Here is a 22010-nt window from a genome sequence, read left to right as displayed (position 1 = left end):
CTGTCTCGAGTTTACAATAATTTTTACAACTCTTATTTTTTTGTGATGGAGTGATTGGAGCACATACTTGTTGGTCACAAAAAACATTCATGAAGTTTGGTTCTTTTAAGAATTTATTATGGGTCTACTGAAAATGTGATCAAATCTGCTGGGTCAAAAGTATTAATACAGTAAATGTTAATATTTGGTTACATGTCTCTTGGCAAGTTTCACTGCAATAAGGCGCTTTTGGTAGCCATCCACCAGCTTCTGGCAAGCTTATGGTTGAATTTTTGACCAATCCTCTCGACAAAATTGGTGCAGTTCAGCTAAATTTGTTGGTTTTCTGACATGGACTTGTTTCTTCAGCATTGTCCACCATTGACTTTGGGAAGGCCATTCTAAAACCTTAATTCTAGACTGATTTAGCCATTGCTTTACCACTTTTGACGTGTGTTTGGGGTCATTGTCCTTTTGGAACACCTAACTGCGCGCAAGACCCAACCTCTGGGCGGATGATTTTAGGTTGTCCTGAAGAATTTGGAGGTAATCCTCCTTTTTCATTGTCCCATTTAAAGCACCAGTTCCATTGGCAGCAAAACAGGCACAGAGCATAATACCACCACCACCATGCTTGATGGTAGGATTGGTGTTCCTAGGATTAAAGGCCTTACCTTTTCTCCTCCAAACCTATTGCTGGGTATTGTGGCCAAACAGCTAAATTAGTTTTTCATCTGACCACAGAAATTTCCTCCAGAAGGTCTTATATTTGTCCATGAGTTGTCAGGTGCAACAAAAATTGAGCTTTTTGGCCACAACACCCAGCAATATGTTTAAAGGAGAAAAGTTGAGGCCTTTAAACCCAGGAACACCATCCCTACCGTCAAGCATGTATGCTAGCATTAGCTGGAGCGAGCTGACGAGCCCAGCTTGTAACAGCCCTAAGCGGCCTACAAGTCACGGTGAACCGCTCGAGACATAGTAGATTTAGCCCTTAGCCCGGGAGGCAATGATGAGAGGTGTAGCAGTTAGTCTCACTTAATAAGTGTCTGGCTAGTTTTTGAAGAGAACAGAGACTAACTTTTACAGATAATTGGCCCTCTTTTTGGGGAAAACCGGGCTTGCTGAGGAGTGACGACCTTCACCCTAACCGGGAAGGCGCCATCACTCTATATAGGAACATAGGTTACAGGCTGAGTCACACCTGTCTAACGAAACTAGAGCAAGCTCGGACACAGGCAATTAGAGTGTCTGTTAGTCCGAGTGAGTCTGTTAAGCAAGAACTAACCAGCGCCAGGCTGGAAAATTCCTGCACACAGCATTTTTCGCAGAATTAATACACAACTCACATAATGTTTGTTCTGTAGTGACTGTGCCAGAGGTGAACACGCATTCTGCTTAGGTGGCAAATTATGACGCGTTCATTCTCTCGGAGCACCAAGCAAATAATCTCAGGCTCCCAATCATATCAATTCCTCGATGTGATCAAAATTAGTTAAAGCATACTACACAAAACAAACGTAACGTTATTAATATCACGACTACGGATAACATACACAAAAATCCTCAAAACAGCCCACTACCTATAATATTAGCTTTTAAACATCAGATCATTTTATCCCAAAACAATATCAGTTAATGAGGTCATTAGAGAAAATAATCTTAACGTCATTGGTCTGAGCGAAACCTGGCTAAAACCAGATAAATTTTTAAAGCTTAACGAGGCATCTCCTCCTAACTATACGAATGCACATATTGCCCATCCCCTTAAAAGAGGTGGGAGGGGGTCGCACTAATATACAATGAAAACCTTAACCTTACCCCTAAACTAAGTAATGAATATAAATCATTTGAGGTGCTTACTATGAGATTTGTCACACCGCTACCTCTCTATCTGGCTGTTATCTACGCCCCCTGGACTCTATTTGGACTTAGCAGTGAATTTTCAGAATTAGTCGCTGATCTACTGACGCAGACCAATTATATAATTATAATGGGGGATTTTAATATCCATATGAATACCTCATCAGAGCCTCTGTGCGTGGCGCTCCAGTCTATAACTGATAGCTGTGGTCTTACACAAATAATAAATGAACCCACGCATTGCAACTGTAAAACGATAGATCTTGTCCTTGTCCGGGGTTTCACCACCTCCAAAGTTATGATACTCCCCTACACTAAAGTAATGTCTGATCATTACCTTTCAAAATTTGAAGTTCTGAATGATTGTCAACAAGTTAGTGATAACCACTGCTTTAGCAGCCGCAACATTAATGCTGTCACAAGTATAACTGTTGCTGGCCTACTGCCTTCGGTAATGGCGCCATTCCCAAATGATATGGATTTATATATTACATTATTTATATCTATCGATTACCTCACTAACAACTTTGAAGATGCCCTGCGCGACGCCATTGATAGTTTAGCACAGCTAAAGCTAAAAAAGGCCCCTAAAAGGCGCACCGCCTGGTTTACATAAGAAACTAGAGCTCTTTATCATGTAGAAAGCTGGAACACAAATGGCGTCCGACTAAACTTGAGGTTTTCCATCAAGCTTGGATTGATAGTTTAATAACTTACATTTGAGGAATGCCTGCATCATGTAAATGGGACTATAAAAACAACAACATAATAATAACAATAATAATAATAATAGATTCGATTTCTATAGCGCTTTTCTTGACACTCAAAGCGCTTCACAGAGAAGCGAAAACCCATCATTCATTCACTCCACATTCACACCAGGTGGTGTTAAGCTACATTTGTAGCCACAGCTGCCTCGGGTAAACTGACGGAAGTGTTGTTGAGTTGAGTTGAGTTTGAGTTTGATTTTATTTTTGAACATGCAAGCATACAACATGATACATCACAATTATTTTCAACATGTTCGAAAAGGAGTAGAAAGAAGCACAGCTTATTTAATCCTACCCCTGTTCTTTTACATAACAGTTGCTAAAACTTTTGTTCACTTCCTGTTCTCAATGTATTCACAATATACTCCATATGTAATCACAATAAAAATAAATAAATAAATAATTGGTGCAGTAAGTTTTATTCTATACGATGAGATAAGAACGATTATTTTGAGAATGAAAGAATGGATGGATGAATAAATTCAGAATGTTTATAATGGTTCATGCCTTCCAGAGTCATAGAAGCCCCAGAGTGAGACCTAAAAAACCGGGCCGAGCGATGTCATTTGGGGCCCTATTTTCAGTCATTCTTCTTTTTACTTTGTAAACACTAAGTTTAGAGTTTTTTTAAATGGATGATATTAGTACATTGTTTGATTGCTTTGCTTAATCCATTCCATAATTTAATTCCACATACTGATATACTGAAGGTATTAAGTGTTGTACGTGCGTACAAATATTTTAAATTACATTTTTCTCCGAGATTATATTTCTCCTCTTTTGTTGAGAAAAATTGTTGTATATTCTTGGGAAGCAGATTATAGTATGCTTTGTGTATAATTTTAGCTGTTTGCAGATTCACAGCCCCCCTAAAGACCACCAGCGGGGAAGTTATCACTGACAAGGGCAAGCAGTTGGACAGATGGGTAGAGCACTATTCAGAACTCTACTCCAGAGAGAACACTGTAGTCGCCTCAGCCCTTGATGCCATTGAACAGCTGCCCATCATTGAGGAATTAGATGCTGAACCAACACTTGCTGAACTTCACAAAGCGATCGACAGCTTAACGATTGGCAAAGCACCTGGTACTGATGGCATCCCCCCAGATCTCATCAAGCGCTGTAAAGACACCCTCCTGCAGCCTTTGCATGATGTCCTCTGCCAGTGCTGGAAAGAGGGAGCCGTGCCGCAGGACATGAGAGATGCCAAGATTGTCACCCTTTACAAAAATAAGGGCGACAGGAGCGACTGTAACAATTACAGGGGCATCTCCCTCTTGAATATAGTAGGAAAACTCTATGCCCGTGTCGTGCTTGTGCGCCTTCAGACTCTTGCTGAGCGCGTTTACCCGGAATCTCAATGCGGCTTTCGCGCCAAGCGCTCTACAGTGGACATGATATTCTCCCTACGCCAACTTCAGGAAAAATGCAGGGAACAAAAGAAGCCCCTGTACATATCCTTCATTGACCTGACCAAGGCTTTCGACCTGGTTAGCAGAGAAGGGCTCTTCAGCATCCTACCCAAGATTGGATGCCCTCCAAAGCTCCATAGTCTTATTAGATCTTTCCATGACGACATGAAGGCAACCATCCAGTATGAGGGTAGCATATCCAACCCATTTCACATTAAGAGCGGAGTCAAGCAAGGTTGCGTCCTTGCTCCTACCCTTTTCGGTATCTTCTTTGCCCTGCTCATCAAACATGCTTTTGGGACTGCAACAGAAGGGGTATATCTACGTACAAGATCTGACGGCCGACTTTTCAACCTAGCCCGTCTTAAAGCAAGGACCAAAGTCCGTGAGACAACCATCCGGGACATGCTCTTTGCTGATGATGCCGCCGTCATTTCGCACACTGAACCAGAACTCCAGTGCCTTATGGACAGATTCTCCCAGGCCTGCAAAGACTTTGGGCTTTCCATCAGCCTAAACAAGACCAATGTGCTCAGTCAGGAAGTGGACACTCCACCAGCCATCACAATTGATAAGCACCAACTCAAAATAGTACACCAATTTACTTACCTGGGATCCACCATCAGTGACAATCTGTCCCTTGATGGTGAGATCAACAAACGTATCGGCAAAGCTGCCACAACCCTAGGGCGCCTCACAACCCGCGTCTGGGAGAACCGGAAGCTGACAACTCCTACCAAGATGGCAGTGTACAACGCCTGCATTGTCAGCACTCTTCTCTATGGCAGCAAAACATGGACAACATACTCCAAACAGGAGCGCAAACTGAACACCTTCCACATGCGCTGCCTTCGCCGCATCCTCGGCATACATTGGAGTGAGAAGGTGACGAATGCCCAAGTCCTCCAACGCGCTGGTCTTCCTACCATGTTCACGCTGCTCAGACAACGCAGGCTGCGTTGGCTCGGCCACGTGTACCGTATGGAGGATGGACGTATCCCAAAGGACATCCTGTATGGCGAACTTGCCTCTGGCAAGAGATCTGTTGGCCGGCCGAAACTGCGCATCAAAGATATCTGCAAGCGGGACATGAAAGCCCTGGACATAAACACTGAACATTGGGAAGATGTAGCGGCTGACCGCAGCAAATGGCACAGTGTCCTTCACAAACAGCTGAAGACTGGCGAGGAAAAGATCCATGCCACAGCCAATGAAAAAAGAACCAAGCGGAAGACAAGCACTCCTGCAGTTGCGCCTTCCAGCTACATCTGCAGTAAATGCGGCCGTGTTTGCCTCTCCCACATCGGACTCATCAGCCACAGCAGGCGTTGTCGCTGAGTTTAAACTTGACCTCTGGACTGGCGCAGTATCCATAGTCGTTACGACTGACGGAGGCCTTTGATATGATGTCGTGGAATTTCAGTATTTTAATTCAATAAATAAAGGGTTTTTATGTTATCTATATCCAACATTATGTATTTTTCTGACTGATCTTTTTTGTAACACTGTTAGCAAACAAAGTGTACTTTTTTAATTATTTCCCCATATTTATACACAGTAACTCAGATATGGTAACACTAGTGAGCAGTATAGAATATGAAGTGATTTTTGGTCTAGAACATGTTTTGCTTTATTCATTATTGGCGTGTTTCTTGCTACTTTATGTTGTATATTTTTAACATGGGATTTCCAGTTCAATTTATCATTGTTCATTATACCTAGAAATGTGTTTTCATATACTCTTTCAATTTCTATTCCGTCTATTTGTATTTGTGTTTGACTTTCTCTTCTACTGTTACCAAATAGCATTATTTTAGTTTTACTGAGATTCAACAAAATTCTGTTTTTGTCAAACCATTTTTTCAATTTGTTCATTTCTTCTGTTATTATTTGTATTATCTTCTATGTGTTCTCTCTTGAACAAAACAATGTTGTATCAGCCGCAAATAATACTAACTTTAAATCTCTTGTAACTTTACAAATGTCATTTATATAGAGATTGAATAATTTAGGTCCTAGTATTGATCCCTTAGGTACACCACAGGTTATATTTAGTGTTGTAGAAGTGTGTTCGCCGAGCTTCACGTATTGTTTCCGGTTCGTTAGATAACTTCTTATCCAGTTTAAGACTAACCCTCTGATGCCATATCGTTCTATTTTTTTGATTAAAATATTGTGATTAATTGTGTCGAATGCTTTAGTTAGATCCATAAACGCTGCTGCCGCACATTTTTTACTATCTATTGCATTGGTCATTTCTTCTATAATTTCAATTAAAGCCATTGAAGTTGAAACATTAGCTCTGTATCCATATTGGTTCTCTACGAGTATTCTATTTTTATTTATGAAACTCTCTAATGAACAGTTTTTAAAAGATTTTAGAAAATTGTGGAAGTGTGGCTGCCAATTTTCGCCTACGGCCCCTTCGACCACCACCCATCATTCCTTCACTAGCGTGAGTAGCACTGGGGGCAAGGGTGAAATGTCCTGCCCGAGGACATTGTTGTGGCTTGTGCAGCCCTTTGAGACACTTGTGATTGAGGGCTATATAAATAAACTTTGATTGATTAATTGATTTATTGATTAATTGATTGAGGAGTAAAGTAAGGGCGACCGGAGCAGGTAGCTGTGCCCACCTAGTTGAGCCCCCAGAGGAGCACATCTTTTGGAGGTTGTAATAAATTTAAGATAAAGGGCCAGTTGGAAAGTGGACCCATAAAGCTTACAATTGAACTTTAATGGCTTAACCGGAGACACTGTAGTCATGTACAAAGTCTTCAAGTTATTTAAACCTACATTCATTCATGTTTCTGATTGCTTCCTACCTGTGTCATGTAGTCTGTCTCTGATGACAAAGAAGTCAATAATCCTGGAGGTGAAATCCAAGGCTACGTGTATTTTGTTGTGGATGACAGTAATGCAGTGTCTGTCGCCATAGCTGGCCCTGGGCATGCCACCACTGAACAGGAGAAATGGTGGCCTATAAACAAACACACACAGGTATAGGTTTAGTTAATATTACAAACCCCACATTATTTTCATGTACATTATTTTATTCAGCTTAAAGGCTGTAAAATTAAATTCAGTTTGAGGTGGTCAGTCATTTTGTGTTTAGCTTTAACACTTTTCTATGGCATCTTAAGAATTACTTTCAAAAATGCTCAATAACCTATACATGTTTCAAGTGTTCCTTAAAACAGGAAACTAAGCACACATACAGCAGAATGTGTGACACTTTTTTACTAAAATATTGTGTTCAAAAACATTTGACACAGACAAAACAGACAAACTCCCACGTTAAAAATCAGAAACAAAATAAAAGGACCAGTGAATATTGCCATACAATCATCAGTCAGTCACTCCTGTTACACAGAAATAATCTTGTTTAGAGGCAAAGCTGCTCCAAACAGATGTGGTATGATCAGGTAAGAGAATTTGTGAATGAGGTATGTGAATATTAATATGAATATGAATATATATTGTATTTTCCATTAGTTATGTTTCATATCAACCACAGCCTCTATTCCATCCTGGGCATTGAAAGGAGTGTCTTGGCTGTGTATCATCTACAAACAAATGGCCTGGATGAGAAAACAAATAAAACGGTAAGTTGATTATTTCTAACCTCATACTGGCGCGTATCTCTTTAATCCCGCCACATCCCCAACATATCTCACGAACACTCATTCATCTTCTTAGGGCTCTTACAAAACTGGTGGATGACCAAACAAACTGGGATGTGTTCTTGGATGCAACATTATACTCATTAAGATCAAAAGTCCACACAACAACTAAGCACTCCCCATTTTTATTGATGTATGGGAGGGAGGCAGTGTTACCCATCGATGTGCCTGTAAGTATTTTTTTCCAAGATTAAAGAAATTATATGAAATTGCCTTTTTGCCTGCAGTTTTATTAGCTAATGCAACAAAAGTTTGTTTCTACTTTAACTTTCCACGATATTGTTTCCTGAGGAAAAAAATATCAAAGGCAAATACTTTTATAGAGATGACAAAACAAAAAAACATCTTCAAGTCTTAAGAAAAATAGAGGGTATATCAAAAGAAAATTCTGAAGAACTGCAAAGACATGGTATACAGTGCTGGACGGGAGGTACCTCTATAAAATATGAGGAAGTAGGGAAGAAGAGTTGAGCCGGATTTTACTGGACCATATGTTGTTCAGGCAATAACTAGCATGAGCTAAAAGGAGTAACCTTAAAAACTGTGTGGACAACATCAAGCCTTATATAAGGGGCATAACTGATGGCGGCCAAGTTCCCTGTGACCAGCAGACCCAACTCAATGAGCACAGCAATCAGTATGTACCTTTAATGTAAATGTTTGAACAATAATACTAATTCATACATATTCAACAAATGTCCTGTGCCTACACTACATTCCTTTCACTGTTTTTGTATATGCTATTATCTCTTACTGTTTTTTTATTCTTGTAGCTCAGACTCTTTAGTCCTCTGTGAGGAATCGTGTCAGATCCAAGAGAGGCCCACTGGTATTCAATTTTCCCTAAGAGGAGAAGTAATAATCGTAAATTTAATTTACCAATACTTACACCTGCATTTCACTGAAATACTTAGGTGGCCAACATGGCTTCAATAATGTCTTTGTAGCATCCATACTTGTGTTGAGTCTCATGGCCTTTTTATAACAAAATACTAACAAAAAACACGTCCTCCTTTCCAGAGCACATTGGTGTGGTTGTCTTTATTTTGTATATTTCACATGATTCTTGGCTATCTTTATTGGTAACAAATATCCTCAAGAAAGTTAACTAAAACAAACGAAAGACAAAAGTTGTACATTTAAAGCAGAGTTCTGACCTGTTGGTCATTTAATTGACACTGCCTAAAGAGCAAATCAGTTCACTGATTTTAACATGAATATTGTGTTTTCAGTGAAAATGTTATGGGCTGCAAAGGATCGATGCAAGATGGGGGTTGTGGTTGAGCAACACATCCAACACATACAACAAATCTTTCCATACACCGAAAGAGACAGACAAGCTCCTCTGATGCGCCGTTACATATAAATGTATTGTTAAAGAACAATAGATTTTCCATTGTTACTGATTTGTTTGTTCTGTTTGTATTTGCAATACAGGTAATTGATGCATACATTTTCCATCCAAGTCAAACACCAGGCAAGTGCTGAATGTAAATTTATATGCTCTATGCATATTTTTAAACCACCCTGGAGTACGTTTATTTATGTATTACCCAAATATGTTCATTTTAAAACATGAGGCCATTCATCAAGTGAGTGCTGTGGTTGCTGAGAGTCTATTTTCTGGGAGATTGCAATTTCTTTAAAAAGTCATGTTTAACAGCTAGCAATATTGAGAAACACCTCCTCAATTGAAAATAACTTGTCATTAAACATTACCACCAGTAGGTCATTGGATACATACACATCTTATTATTTGTGCACTCCCGACTTCTGATGCACCAAAATTCGATCACAAAAAAGATTTTGATCACCAAAAACCGCACTGCTAAAACCGCATATTGTTATGTAAACAAGAAGCACGCGATTGTCTGGAGTGTAGTCAGCATTTCTGCGATGTGGACATAACTTTGAGATATCCCAGATACACCAACGGACCAGCAATCTACGAAATGTGCAATTGTTAACAGGGCAGTGGAGGCTTTTGAGGAGAGAACGTCCAACTTGAGCAGCAGCAAGTGTGACAACATGCTTGCTGCAGCTTGCATCAAAGGACAGAAGTAGAGTCAATCCCTGACAGTTTCAAAGATTGTGCTGGCCACCGAGGTTAGCAGTGTGGGCTTTTAGCCCAGTGGCTATAACAGTTAACTCTCAATCGGGGGCCATGCTGCACAAGTCGTTTTAATAAAGAAAAAGTCACTAAGTCTCTAGGCCAGGGGTAGGGAACCTATTGCTCTAGAGCCAGATGTGGCTCTTTTAATGACTGCACCTGGCTCTCAGATAAATCTTAGTTGAAATTGCTTAACACGGTAACTAATGAATAATTCAGCTGGTAATCACAGTGTCAAAAATAACATTCAAAATATAAAACATTCTCATGCATTTTAATCCATCCATCCGGTTTCTACCGCACCTGTTCAAGAAGTCGCATTAATGGTAAGAAGTATTTTATTTATTGTTGGTTAGCTTCAGAATAACAATGTTATTAAAAAGAATAACAGACTTATTATACACTAAAAATGTTGGTCTTACTTAAAAATGCACCGCTTTAGTTGTATTCAGTCTTGAATAATATATTATATGGCTCTCCCGGAAATACTTTTTAAAATATTTGGCTTGTATGGCTCTCTCGGCCAAAAAGGTTCCCGACCCCTGCTCTAGGCACTTGAACATTCTCAACAAAGTATGTTGTACAAGAAGCAGCCACAATTGAAAATAGAGCAAAACAATATAATACAAAAATATACTGTATGTCAATAATAACTGATTTGTTTTTAAATGTATGCATACATTTTTGGAGCCTTTTTAAAGAAAATCACATTGTCATAGCAAATCAGATGATAATGTCATGGTGAACACGCTCCTAATCACGCCCCCACCGCCACAGGCATTTTGGTAATCTAGAGGAAACTGTTAGTGTTGATCACTTGATGTAATTTATTCAAACTACACTGTGTCTCTTATCAAGCTGTGTTGTCAAAGAGCTGTGAAAACATATATTTTGTCTGGACATGTACCTGCCTTGTACAATTCTGTTACACCCACTACAGATTAAAGTGAAATGTCTATAAATAAAAAGGTGTAAAGTTACCTTAATTTTATTTTGTTTCTTGTTGAATGTGTCCAATATCAGGTGAGGTAGTGGGGGCAAAATGTGATGCCTGTCAGAATGTGCTACCTCTTTATCATAAATAACTAAGCTTGAAAAGCACTGAGTGTGCAAAACTCCGTCAAAGCATCCCTGATGTACAGTATATGAAATTGGCCAATAGAGGGCAGCAGAAGGCCATAGAGCAGATCTGTATATGGGCTTACTAGAGATGTAAGGGTCTTCTTATATGGTGGGATATTATCACATATAAAGGACACTGTACAATTTAGAAATATACATTTTAAAAAGTACAATTGCAAGAAATTTTGGGATTTCAACATCTACTCGTCCATAATATCATCAAAAGGTTCAGAGAATCTGGAGAGAACACTCCACGTAAGCGGCATGGCCGGAAACCAACATTGAATGACTGTGACCTTCAATCCCTCAGACGGCACTGTATCAAAAGTCTCTAAAGGATATCACCACATGGGCTCAGGAACACTTCAGAAAACCACAGTCCCTAAATACAGTTTGTCGCTACATCTGTAAATGCAAGTTAAAGCTTTACTATGCAAAGCGAAAGCCATTTATCAACAAATCCAGAAACGCCGGCGGCTTCTCTGGGTCCGAGATCATCTAAGATGGACTGATGCAAAGTGGAAAAGTGTTCTGTGGTCTGACAAGTCCACATTTCAAATTGTTTTTGGAAATATTCAACATCGTGTCATCCGGACCAAAGGGGAAGCGAACCATCCCGACTGTTATTGACGCAAAGTTCAAAAGCCAGCATCTGTGATGGTATGAGGGTGCATTAGTGCCCAAGTCATGGGTAACTTACACATCTGTGAAGGCACCATTAATACTGAAAGGTACATACAGGTTTTGGAACAACATATGCTGCCATCTAAGCGCCATCTTTTTCATGGACGCCCCTGTTTATTTTAGCAAGACAATGCCAAGCCACATTCAGTGTTACAGCAGCGTGGCTTCGTAAAAGAGTGCGGGTACTAGACTGGCCCGCCTGCAGTCCAGACCTGTCTCCCATCGAAAATGTGTGGCGCATTATTAAGCATAAAATACGACAGCGGAGACCCCGGACTGTTGAATGACTGAAGCTCTACATAAAACAAGAATGGGAAAGAATTCCACTTTCAAAGCTTCAACAATTAGTTTCCTCAGTTCCCAAACCTTTTTATGAGTGTTGTTAAAAGAAAAAGGTGATGTAACACAGTGGTGAACATGCCCTTTTCAAACTATTTTGGCACATGTTGCAGCCATGAAATTCTAAGTTAATTATTTGCAAAAAAAAAAAAAGTTTATGGGTTTGAACATCAAATATCTTGTCTTTGTAGTGCATTCAATTGAATATGGGTTGAAAAACATTTGCAAATCATTGTATTCCGTATATATTTGCATCTAGCACAATTTCCAAACTCATATGGAAACAGGGTTTGTAAAAAAACTTGAAGTTGTGTGTATTTAAAGTGACAATGTAAACATCCAGTGTAAAACAGTAATGTTCACTTTTCCACTTTTACAAGCAGGGTCCTTCTCAATGGACATGTTTATATGTTGTTTCTCAGAAAAGTGAACTAGCAATTTAACAATTTTTCCCTGCGACATCCAGAAAAAACAAGCAGTGGTAACAAGGTTGGATGGATTGAGGACTTATCAATAATTTCCCAGTTTCCTCATATTTCCCGATTGAAATTGTTTTGGGTAATTAACTCCATGTACTGTGCCGTGACCCGTTGGCTCTGTGTCGCCTTGGAAACGCTCGAAACAAAAGTGACGTGTTACAACATTCAAACCTCCGCCAAAGAGGTTATGTTTTTGCCAGGGTTTGCTTGTCTGTCTGTTAGCAACATCACTTAAATAGTTTTGAATATATTCTGATGATATTTTTCAGGAAATGTTAAAAAAAAACAATTCCTCTCATCGACGATGAACATGCTTCACTTCCTGCTTACGGCGTTCTACGCCCTCACCTTTGCTCCCGCTCTGCTCAGATGATTCTGGGAGATGTCGTTTATCGTCAGGCCTGGCCAACGCTAAAACACCGAAAAGAAGTACACTCCAAGTTTTTGTTTGATACTGTCAGGCGTCACTGTATTATTGTGAAGACCTTGAAACCAAAATACAGCAGCATCCACAAACCGTTACACCACTAGGGCTTACCGGTTTTCTTTGCACAATAGGCATAACAACCGTATGCAGTTTGGTTAATTTAAGTGTTATTTTACATTCCAGGAAACAAACCAAAACAAAAAACAGTAGAAACCATGATTAAAATAAAATGCAAGGATGGTTGTTTGTCTATTTTGTACAATGACATAAACAACTTCCAACAATAAGTGCTTTGACAAACTCATTTATGAATAACTAAAAAATAATTTAGTTTCAAGGCCTATTTCTAAAATTATTTTCAACAAAATCTGTCCATGACTTATGATGCTAACTAACATACAAACAAAGTAACCCCGGCGAAATCATAACCTCATTGACGGAGGTAATAATATGAGCATTGTTTGATATCCAAATTGACAATTAGAAATGTATTTATCTTGCTATCTAACAGAAAAACAAAGTAAACCTGGTGAACACATAACCTTATTGCAGTTCCCAAACATATCAAACTATCTGGTGCACCAGACATCATTCTACACGACAAAACAGGTGACAACTTGGAAAAGCATGGAGGCCCACAACTTATTTGTGTGTGGCTGGGTCTAGGACATTGGTATCAAGATTCTCCTGAATAAATATGCATTGTGTTTGCTCAAGGACATTGGTGTCAAGACTCTTCCAAATAAATATGCAACGTTTTTTCTCAGGTAACGTTGACTTTCATGATTTAACGTTGCGTCTACTGCCATGTTTGTTTGTTGCCTGACTGTTGCACACGCTGTTTACAAGTATGTGTTTTTCTCTATCTTTATCAAAATACAACTATAGATATCAAAATTGTGTATGTGCTAAAAGCTTCATTTATGATTGTTTATCAAAATATAACTATAGATATATACACTGTGTATATGCTAAAACAGGGGTAGGGAACCTATGGCTCTAGAGACAGATGTGGGTGTTTTGATGACTGCACCTGGCTCTCAGATAAATCTTAACTGACATTGCATAACACAGTAAGTAATGAAGAATTCTGCTGGTAATCACAGTGTCAAAAATAACGTTGAAAATATAAAACATTCTCATGCATTTTAATCCATTCATCAAGTTTCTACCGTACCTGTTCAAGAAGTCGCATTAATGGTAAGAAGTATTTTATTTGTTGTTGGTTAGCTTCAAAATAACAATGTTATTAAAAACAATAAGAGATTTATTATACTCTAAAAATGTTGGTCTTACTTAAAAATGCACGCATTTAGTTGTATTCAGTCTTAAAAAAATATAATATGGCTCTCAAAGAAATACTTTTTAAAATATTTGGCTTGAATGGCTCTGTCAGCCAAAAAGGTTCCCGACCCCTGTGCTAAAAGCTTCATTTATCAAAGAGTGATCCCCAGGGATCAATAAAGTACTTTCTATTCTATTCTATCTATTCTATAATAGTCACCTTTGATAAAAGCTGAAGTATTTTGCGTTTACTCAGATTTGATTTATTTATTTTAGACTTGTCGAGTTTGTGCTTTACTAAACACTCGTAGCAAAAATGTGTCGTAAATATAAATTAACTTAAATGGGAAACACTTAACATTTAAAGTATATCAAACAAACCTTTAACAAAATTATTAGTGCAAACTCATGCATTCTTCAATTCTGCTCCCTTGCGTGTGGTACTTTTCTCATCTTTTTTCATAAAATCTTGCACTCCATTTTTGATTAACTCATGAGGAACGGCGGCGTGGCTCGGTTGGTAGAGTGGCTGTGCTAGCAACTTGAAGATTCCGCCATCTTAGTCACTGCCGTTGTGCCCTTGGGCAAGACACTCAATCCATCTGCTCCCAGCGCCACCGACACTGGTTTAAATGTAACTTAAAGACGTAGATAATGAGTTTCACTATGTAAAGGGCTGTGAGTCACTAAAAAAAAAGGGCTCTATAAATATAATTCACTAACTCCGAAGAAATGTTTACAGTCGAAAACAACACAAGCATAGGGCACTTTTCTTCGAGAAAGGCTAAATGGCACCTAGGACCCATTGAGAGCAGATTGCTTGCTTGAAAACCATTCAATTTCAATGAGCCGGACGTGACGTAATTTTGAATCCAAGCAATAGACCCCCAGTACCAAGTTCCACCACTGGTGGCTTTTTTAGACGATTTAGGTCGACAGAACACCACCATACTGAAAGCAGATGCAAGCTTTTGTGGCAGCAAAAACGTCGAGACTTTAAAATGAAAATATGGACAAGCTGATGTGTGTCAATGTGTCAGACGCAGAAGCGGCTTGGAGGAGACACTTTAGAAGTCCGTTCTCCTAAGTGATCAGAGTGGGATTTTTAGTGCGGGCTTCCCGCATCATAACCGAGCATTCTGGACACAGTGAGGGTTAACTATTGCTGTAGCTACGGAGACAAATATCCAACCACGCACATGAAACCAACTTCACCTTGGACTACGGTCGCGCTCCAATTTAACCACGGGGCTAATGGTTCCCCTACTTTTTCATCTGTCTCAGCAAACGAGATATGTAAAATTATAAAAATGTACAACGGCAGTGATTTGGATGGCAAGAAGTGGGACGCGCACCTGCAACCCTCAAATTCCTGGCACAGCATGGCATGGTGGCTAGAGTAGCCGTGTTGTGTTAAATGTGCTCAAAAGTATTTAAACACACACTGAAAGTATTTTGTTTTTATAACTACAAAAAATGGACAAAATATTCTGTACTTTGTTGGCAGAAGAAACATTAAATATTGTTCTGGCTTCATAAGAGTTACATTATTTTTATTTGAGTGTTGAAATATGTTTTTATTCTTCCATTTTCATTTTGCAGTTTGGTGTTGCTGGCTAAAAGCTGTGTGTATGTACTATAATAATGTTTATCTATAAAAACACTATTGATAAAGGACAATTATTTTCATGTTGCTGCTGATGTTTAAACAAGTCCTCTCAAACCAGTGCACTTTATTTCACATGTTGTTTTGTGTTTTTGTTAGCTAAAGAATTGAGCGTAGCTAAATGTTTTTTTTTAAAGATGATTGGAGATTACTTTTGACTTTTCTTATATTATTTTCAAGGCTTTTTCTTTTTTCTTATCTCAAAATGCCTCTTAAATTTGGGATCCCCATCAGTCCCGAAAATTTAAAATCAAGGCATGGTGGAGATATTTAGTTACATCAACAGATATTTCTATTTATGTGTTAGTGCATGGGCCAAACTTTATAGGGATATGAGTTTTGGTCCATATGGCCCAGCCCTACACTTGTGTTACTGACAGTGTTAGCACAGTTTAGGGATGTTCTCTGTGTTAAATTGAGTGTTACAGTTTGCCTTATGATGGCATTGTGTTTATATGTATGAATGCAAATTCATACCTTGTTTGAGTATTAAAATTGAAATTGTGGTAATCAAGACATTTCATATCGCTACAAAATGAATAGTAGCACATGTACTACTAGTGAAAAAGCTAAGCGTACAGCCCTCCTAACCATCAGGAGTGATCATTATGACCGTTTATCATTACATCCCTCGAACAAACCCACAAATTCCCTGAGAATTCATTGGACCACAGAGCAACATCAAACTTGACCGCACTAATAACAGACCTGTCCCAAACCTGAGATCATAACAAGTGTTGACTTATTAAAAGAATCAAATTAGATCAGGAACGTCCATTAAAATATTTTCTAAAAAAAAAAAATGAATTTATAAAAAAATAAAAATCTTCAGTCATGTTCTCACACACTTTTCATAGATGTTGTTCACAATAAAACATTTACATTTTGCACAATTAAATTATGATTCATGTCACTTTTTCCTCTAAAATATTAACAGTTTTTATTAACATTCCTAATAAAATACATTACAAAAAGCACAGGGGAGTGTGGGCATCGACATAATAGGGGTTTAGCAGCATAAACCTGCCACATCATTAGCTTTAAACTAATCTGCAAAACAGTGGCAGGTACACAGTGCGCTGTTAACGACATTGATTGGCTCTGTGTGAACAATATCATAGTGTAATAACCTGGCAAATACAGTTAATGTGTGGTGTTGAAGTTTAAGATGTCCTGACTGTCGGTGTGGTGTCGGAGTTTAACCCTGTTTGTGTGGCTGTGAACGTGTCAGTGGGTGGGCCTCGTGTGTGTGCGAGCATCCGTGTGTGCGTGCGTGTGTGTGTGTGTGTTGGCGGAAGTGACAGCGCAAGATTGGCTGCCGTTGAGATGAGAGTTTGTTGTGGCGTGGTTACGGTGGAAAAGTGACTCGTTTTGCTAGATTTTTCGTGTTACTGATGTGGCTTTAAGGCAGTTACAGACGATAGTGACCAGTTATGCACAATAGAGGGATGGCTGATGGACCATCTCTTTGTCACTCTTCCTATGATGCTGACTATAGCGCCAATACAATTAAAAAGGTGTGTTTCCATTGACATGCACCTCAATTTGTATTTCACTGTCATTTTTTTATTACTTTTTCCACACTAAGGGAAAACAACATTTCTCAGTCACATTTTACACCACAAAAAACATTTAACCAGGATGTGTAGACATCAGAGAATCTTACAATGTCCAAAAATGACCCAAAAAAATTCATGAAAACAACATACCCCTCTTTTGTCGGCAGCTGAATAATTTTTGAAATAGCTTTGCAGGGGAAATGTCCTGGAAGAAGAAAGACAAAATAAACCCCCACTAAGGAAAAGATCTGATCCAAAAGTGTAGGAAAGTGTACATAATCAGTGTTCATCCTTACCATAAGGAATGTCTGACTTCTCCTCTTCATTCACATCGGCATCACCAGCCATCCATCGACAGTAACTTCCATCACTATGTGAACTCAGAATGTAACCTCCATCTTCTGTCCACCACACACTCTCCAGCTGCTGTGTTTAGATATATGTACAAAAATCGCAAAATCTCAGAATGATGAGTATGATAAATGCTGACAAAACAACTAGTAAAAAACATTTTGGTAAAGTGTATGTAATTTCTTACCTGAGTAGCCTGGATGTGCTGAATTGCACACTGCTTCTCAATATCCCAGATGACAATGAGACCACGTCCATAACCAATAGCCACTTGGTTTGGACGGACCGGGTTCTCCAGTAAGGCCTCAACGTGTTCTAAATTCCTACGTCCAATATAATCCTCTGGTACACTAAAAAAAGATTTATTCATTAACTTAATTTAATGGACCTAATTTTGGTCTCATGTGACCACATCACAGTCTCCCCTAACATGTCTGAATCATTCAGGTTGGTTTATACACATTTATTCTCGAACTACGGGACCCTAGCAGGACCCCAATCCATTCCAGCACTTACTAATGTGTTTCTTGGTCAATGGTTCAGATTTTCTTTTGGTGTGGAAAACAAAAATACAAGCAGTAACTTTGCACACTTGGCCCTGACCCTATTCACACAAATAGAGGCCGTGGTAAAAAAACAAAAAACAACATTTTGGTATGATGAGATACTTGGTACACGCAACAAAGAGCTGCCTTATATTTTAATTAACTGTCCAAAGAAAAAAAGGCAACAGAGCACTAAAGGCATTTATTATAAAAGAATACACTCGTATAATTTGTGAACTTATTGAATCAATGATATTCTCAAAATAAATTAATATGATCAAACAACTGGTATGTCGTTTATGTATCTTTTTTCAAAATGCTAATACACTGCAATACACTAACGATATATAATATTTTTTGCAAACACGATCATCAATCTCTTTACTTCATTTATATTTTGACAAGCACATGCAATATAAGACCTAATACATCAGATTGACACATTCCATTAGGCAGTGTAATGTAAAAAAGTAAGGCTTTCCACTTTTTTTTTTCTCAGAACCCTGATGGTTACTGCAGAGACTAAATATTTAAAAACAAAACAAGACACCAGTGTCTTTCTTCATTTTTAAACCTCTATTCGCTTTTACTAGATAGAATTAAAATCAATTTCCAACATCATGACATGTGTGTTGCCTTTTTGCCATGTCTCGAAAAAGTGCGTACACCAGGTACAAAGTTTGCGGGTCGGTGCGCACATTTTCACATCAAGTGTTATGAATCACATAATGTATTTTGCTGCAAAAACCTAATACACAACTTTTAGGCCGTATTTTGTGCTTCTGCAAGTGTTATAAACGAGGCCAAGGAGATTGAGGACACACTTGTAAACACTTGGAAAAAAGAGGCTTACCCTTTTACTAACTTTTTGTATATAACTCAGGGCACATTGTTTTTAAATAATATTGTTTGTATCTTAATGCTTTGTGTATTATTTACTTCCATTTGTCGTCAGCCTAAGTTTTATGAATACTTTTGAAGTGCGATGGAAATGCAAACCACGCAGGTCGACACGAGAACCCTGTAGTTCCAAGATCTTTAGCTACCAGAAACAAAAAGTGCTGGACTTTTGGTAAAAAAAGAAGATAATGTGAATTTGCTCACCTTTTGGCAATTTCATCAAGACTGATGTTCCTCTCTTCTAGTTCTCTGAACCCAGGGACTTCAACAATAAAAACATGGCCCCCTTCGGTCCCCAGCAGCAACAGTTCGCCAGAGGAGTGGGCCAGGACTGCTGTCACCCTGGTCACACTTGGTGGGGCACTAGTGAGGGTTAGGGTGATGAGATATATAATTAACAATTTGAGCCCTTTTTTAATCAACAATAAATTACCATATATATATATATATATATATATATATATATACCATTGTAGTAAGCTGTTCACATGAAGTTATCATAGGCATGAATGTATGTTAATTTTTGACCATTAATGATTTTTTTTTTTTAACTGTTCTTCTCTGAAGGAATGAGAATACAAAGTACATGACAATGAGGGCTGCGGCCATTTATCAATCAAATGTAAGATTTGGATCAGAAAAAAACATTCATTTGTAATTTACTACTTCAATGATTCATTTAATGTGTAAAATACAGCTCCTGCGCACATGAGAGCAGTGCATCTATTGGTAAAGCAATTTGCGATGTCGGTGATGTGAAGTGTGTGAGGGGAGGCTCTAGCCCAGTGCCGATAGAGACAGATGGCTCAGAAAAACAACATCAAAGTGGAAAAAAAGCAATGGCCCAGAGAAGATGAGAGAGAGGTTTTGCAACATCAACGAGAGCGCCTGTTAGCCTGGATGAGGAGTCAGTTAAGCTAGAACTAACCAGCACAAGGCTGGAAAATTCCTGCACACAGCATTTCTTGTAGCCTAATAAATAACTAACATAATGTTGTTGTTTTTTGTGACTGTGCCATAGGTAGACATGGATTCTACTGAAATAGCAAATTTTAAAGCATTAAGTCTATTGCAGCACCAAGCAAATAATCTCAAGATGCCCACCATATCAATTCAAACACGTGATCGAAATTATTTGAAGAGCACTTTGCGAAATTGACGTAATATTATTAATATCAATAGATAGGCTCCAGAAGATCGCGCGACCCGGAAAGGAATAAGCGGTACAAAATGGATGGATCGACTACGGATATTTTAACAAAAATGCCTCAAAATAGCTCACTGCCTATAATATGGACTTTTTAAACATCAGAACAGTGTCTCCCAAAGCGCCATTAGTTAATGGAGTCATTAGAGACAACAATCATTGGTCTCAGTAAGACTTGGCTAAAACCAGATGAATTTTTTCAATGAAAACCTCAACCTTAGCCCTAACCCAAGTAATAAATATAAATAATTTGAAGTGCTTACTACGAGGTCTGTCACACCACTACCTGTCCATCTCCCCCATGAGCCCTATTCAGACTTGATAAGCGAATTCGCTGGGTCTGTTGCTGATCTAGTGACGTAAGAAGATTACATAATTTAAATGAAGGCTTTTAATATCCATATTAATACCCCATGTGTGTGGCAATTTAGAATATAATTGACACCTGTGGTTTTACACAAATAAATGAACCCACGCATCGCAACGATAATACGACAGACCTGTAAGACCTGTAAAGCACTTTGGTTCAATTTAAAAATAGTTGTAAATGTTCTATATAAATAAAGTTGCCTTGCCTTGCCTTGCCTTGCCCTTGCCCTTGCCAAACCTAGTCCTTCTCCGGGGTGTCACCCCCTTCAAAGTTATGGTACTCTCATACACTAAAGTAATGTCCGATCACTACTTTATAAAATTTGAATCTCTGACTCCATGGTCTCTGCAGGTTTCAACATGTTAAATTTAAGACTTTCTAGGACCATCTTGAAAATAATTTAAGACCATTTCACATCCATACGGAAAATTCCAACGACAAAGTAAAATCAGAGGTCCAGAATTAATTTTAAGTATATTAATTCATTCACTGCTCTTTCACATTGAAAAATAAAATGGTTAAACTAACTAAATACGCCAAGAGTTTCTCTAGGGCAAACTAATTGAAAAGAATATTAGCAAACATTGTAACAGCCAATTTTCCGATTTACCAAATAAGTCGTTATGTTTTTCTTTGAAAAGTTGTGCAAGTGTTTTTGGCGTTTCAGCATCTTTTGACACTAACTTATCCCAGAGTTTTGACTTTTACATTATTATTCCATTCAGCTTCCCTCCTCAATGGCTGCACATCTGGGTACTAAACACTTCATACGGGACACAAATCGTTGAACTTCCATCCATCCATCCATTTCTACCGCTTATTCCCTTTTTTGGGGTCGCTGGCGCCTATCTCTGCTACAATCGGGCGGAAGGCGGGGTACACCCTGGACAAGTCGCCACCTCATCGCAGGGCCAACACAGATAGACAGACAACATTCACACTCACATTCACACACTAGGGCCAATTTAGTGTTGGCAATCAACCTATCCCCAGGTGCATGTCTTTGGAAGTGGGAGGAAGCCGGAGTACCAAACATTTTATGCAAGTAATTTGGCTTTGATGTGGGCTTTCGTTAAGTTTTCTCCACTGCTATGCTAACTAAGCTGTCAACACAAAGCTGCGCGCGCACAGCAATAGCTGGTGGTGTTCGCTAAATTCTGACCGGGCAGCACAGTTACTTCCGTTGTGTAGTTACGATATAGCGTCTTCAAAAATCAAAACATTTCAAAGCGAGACTGAAGTTTATGCATGTTTTAAATA

At 38.7% G+C, this 22010-nt stretch overlaps 1 protein-coding gene across 3 annotated transcripts in view; it reads right to left on the bottom strand.

Moving 5' to 3' along the window:
• Window positions 1-22010, bottom strand: part of llgl2 (LLGL scribble cell polarity complex component 2) — a 93758-nt gene that overhangs the window by 37650 nt on the left and 34098 nt on the right. For 2 of the 3 annotated variants that reach the window (XM_061908614.1, XM_061908616.1), the window contains 5 exons: window positions 19378-19536; window positions 17916-18078; window positions 17674-17803; window positions 17528-17582; window positions 6850-7004 (listed from right to left, as the gene is read on the bottom strand). In XM_061908614.1, the coding sequence (XP_061764598.1) occupies window positions 6850-7004; window positions 17528-17582; window positions 17674-17803; window positions 17916-18078; window positions 19378-19536 (662 nt within the window). The remainder of the gene's footprint in view (window positions 1-6849; window positions 7005-17527; window positions 17583-17673; window positions 17804-17915; window positions 18079-19377; window positions 19537-22010) is intronic. The other variant, XM_061908615.1, reaches the window with a different exon arrangement.

Source organism: Nerophis ophidion, linkage group LG08 (assembly GCF_033978795.1).
Source record: "Nerophis ophidion isolate RoL-2023_Sa linkage group LG08, RoL_Noph_v1.0, whole genome shotgun sequence".
NCBI classification, from domain to species: Eukaryota; Metazoa; Chordata; class Actinopteri; order Syngnathiformes; family Syngnathidae; genus Nerophis; species Nerophis ophidion.
The sequence above is the reverse complement of the archived record's forward strand: the minus strand, read 5'-3'. Positions and strand labels throughout refer to the sequence as shown.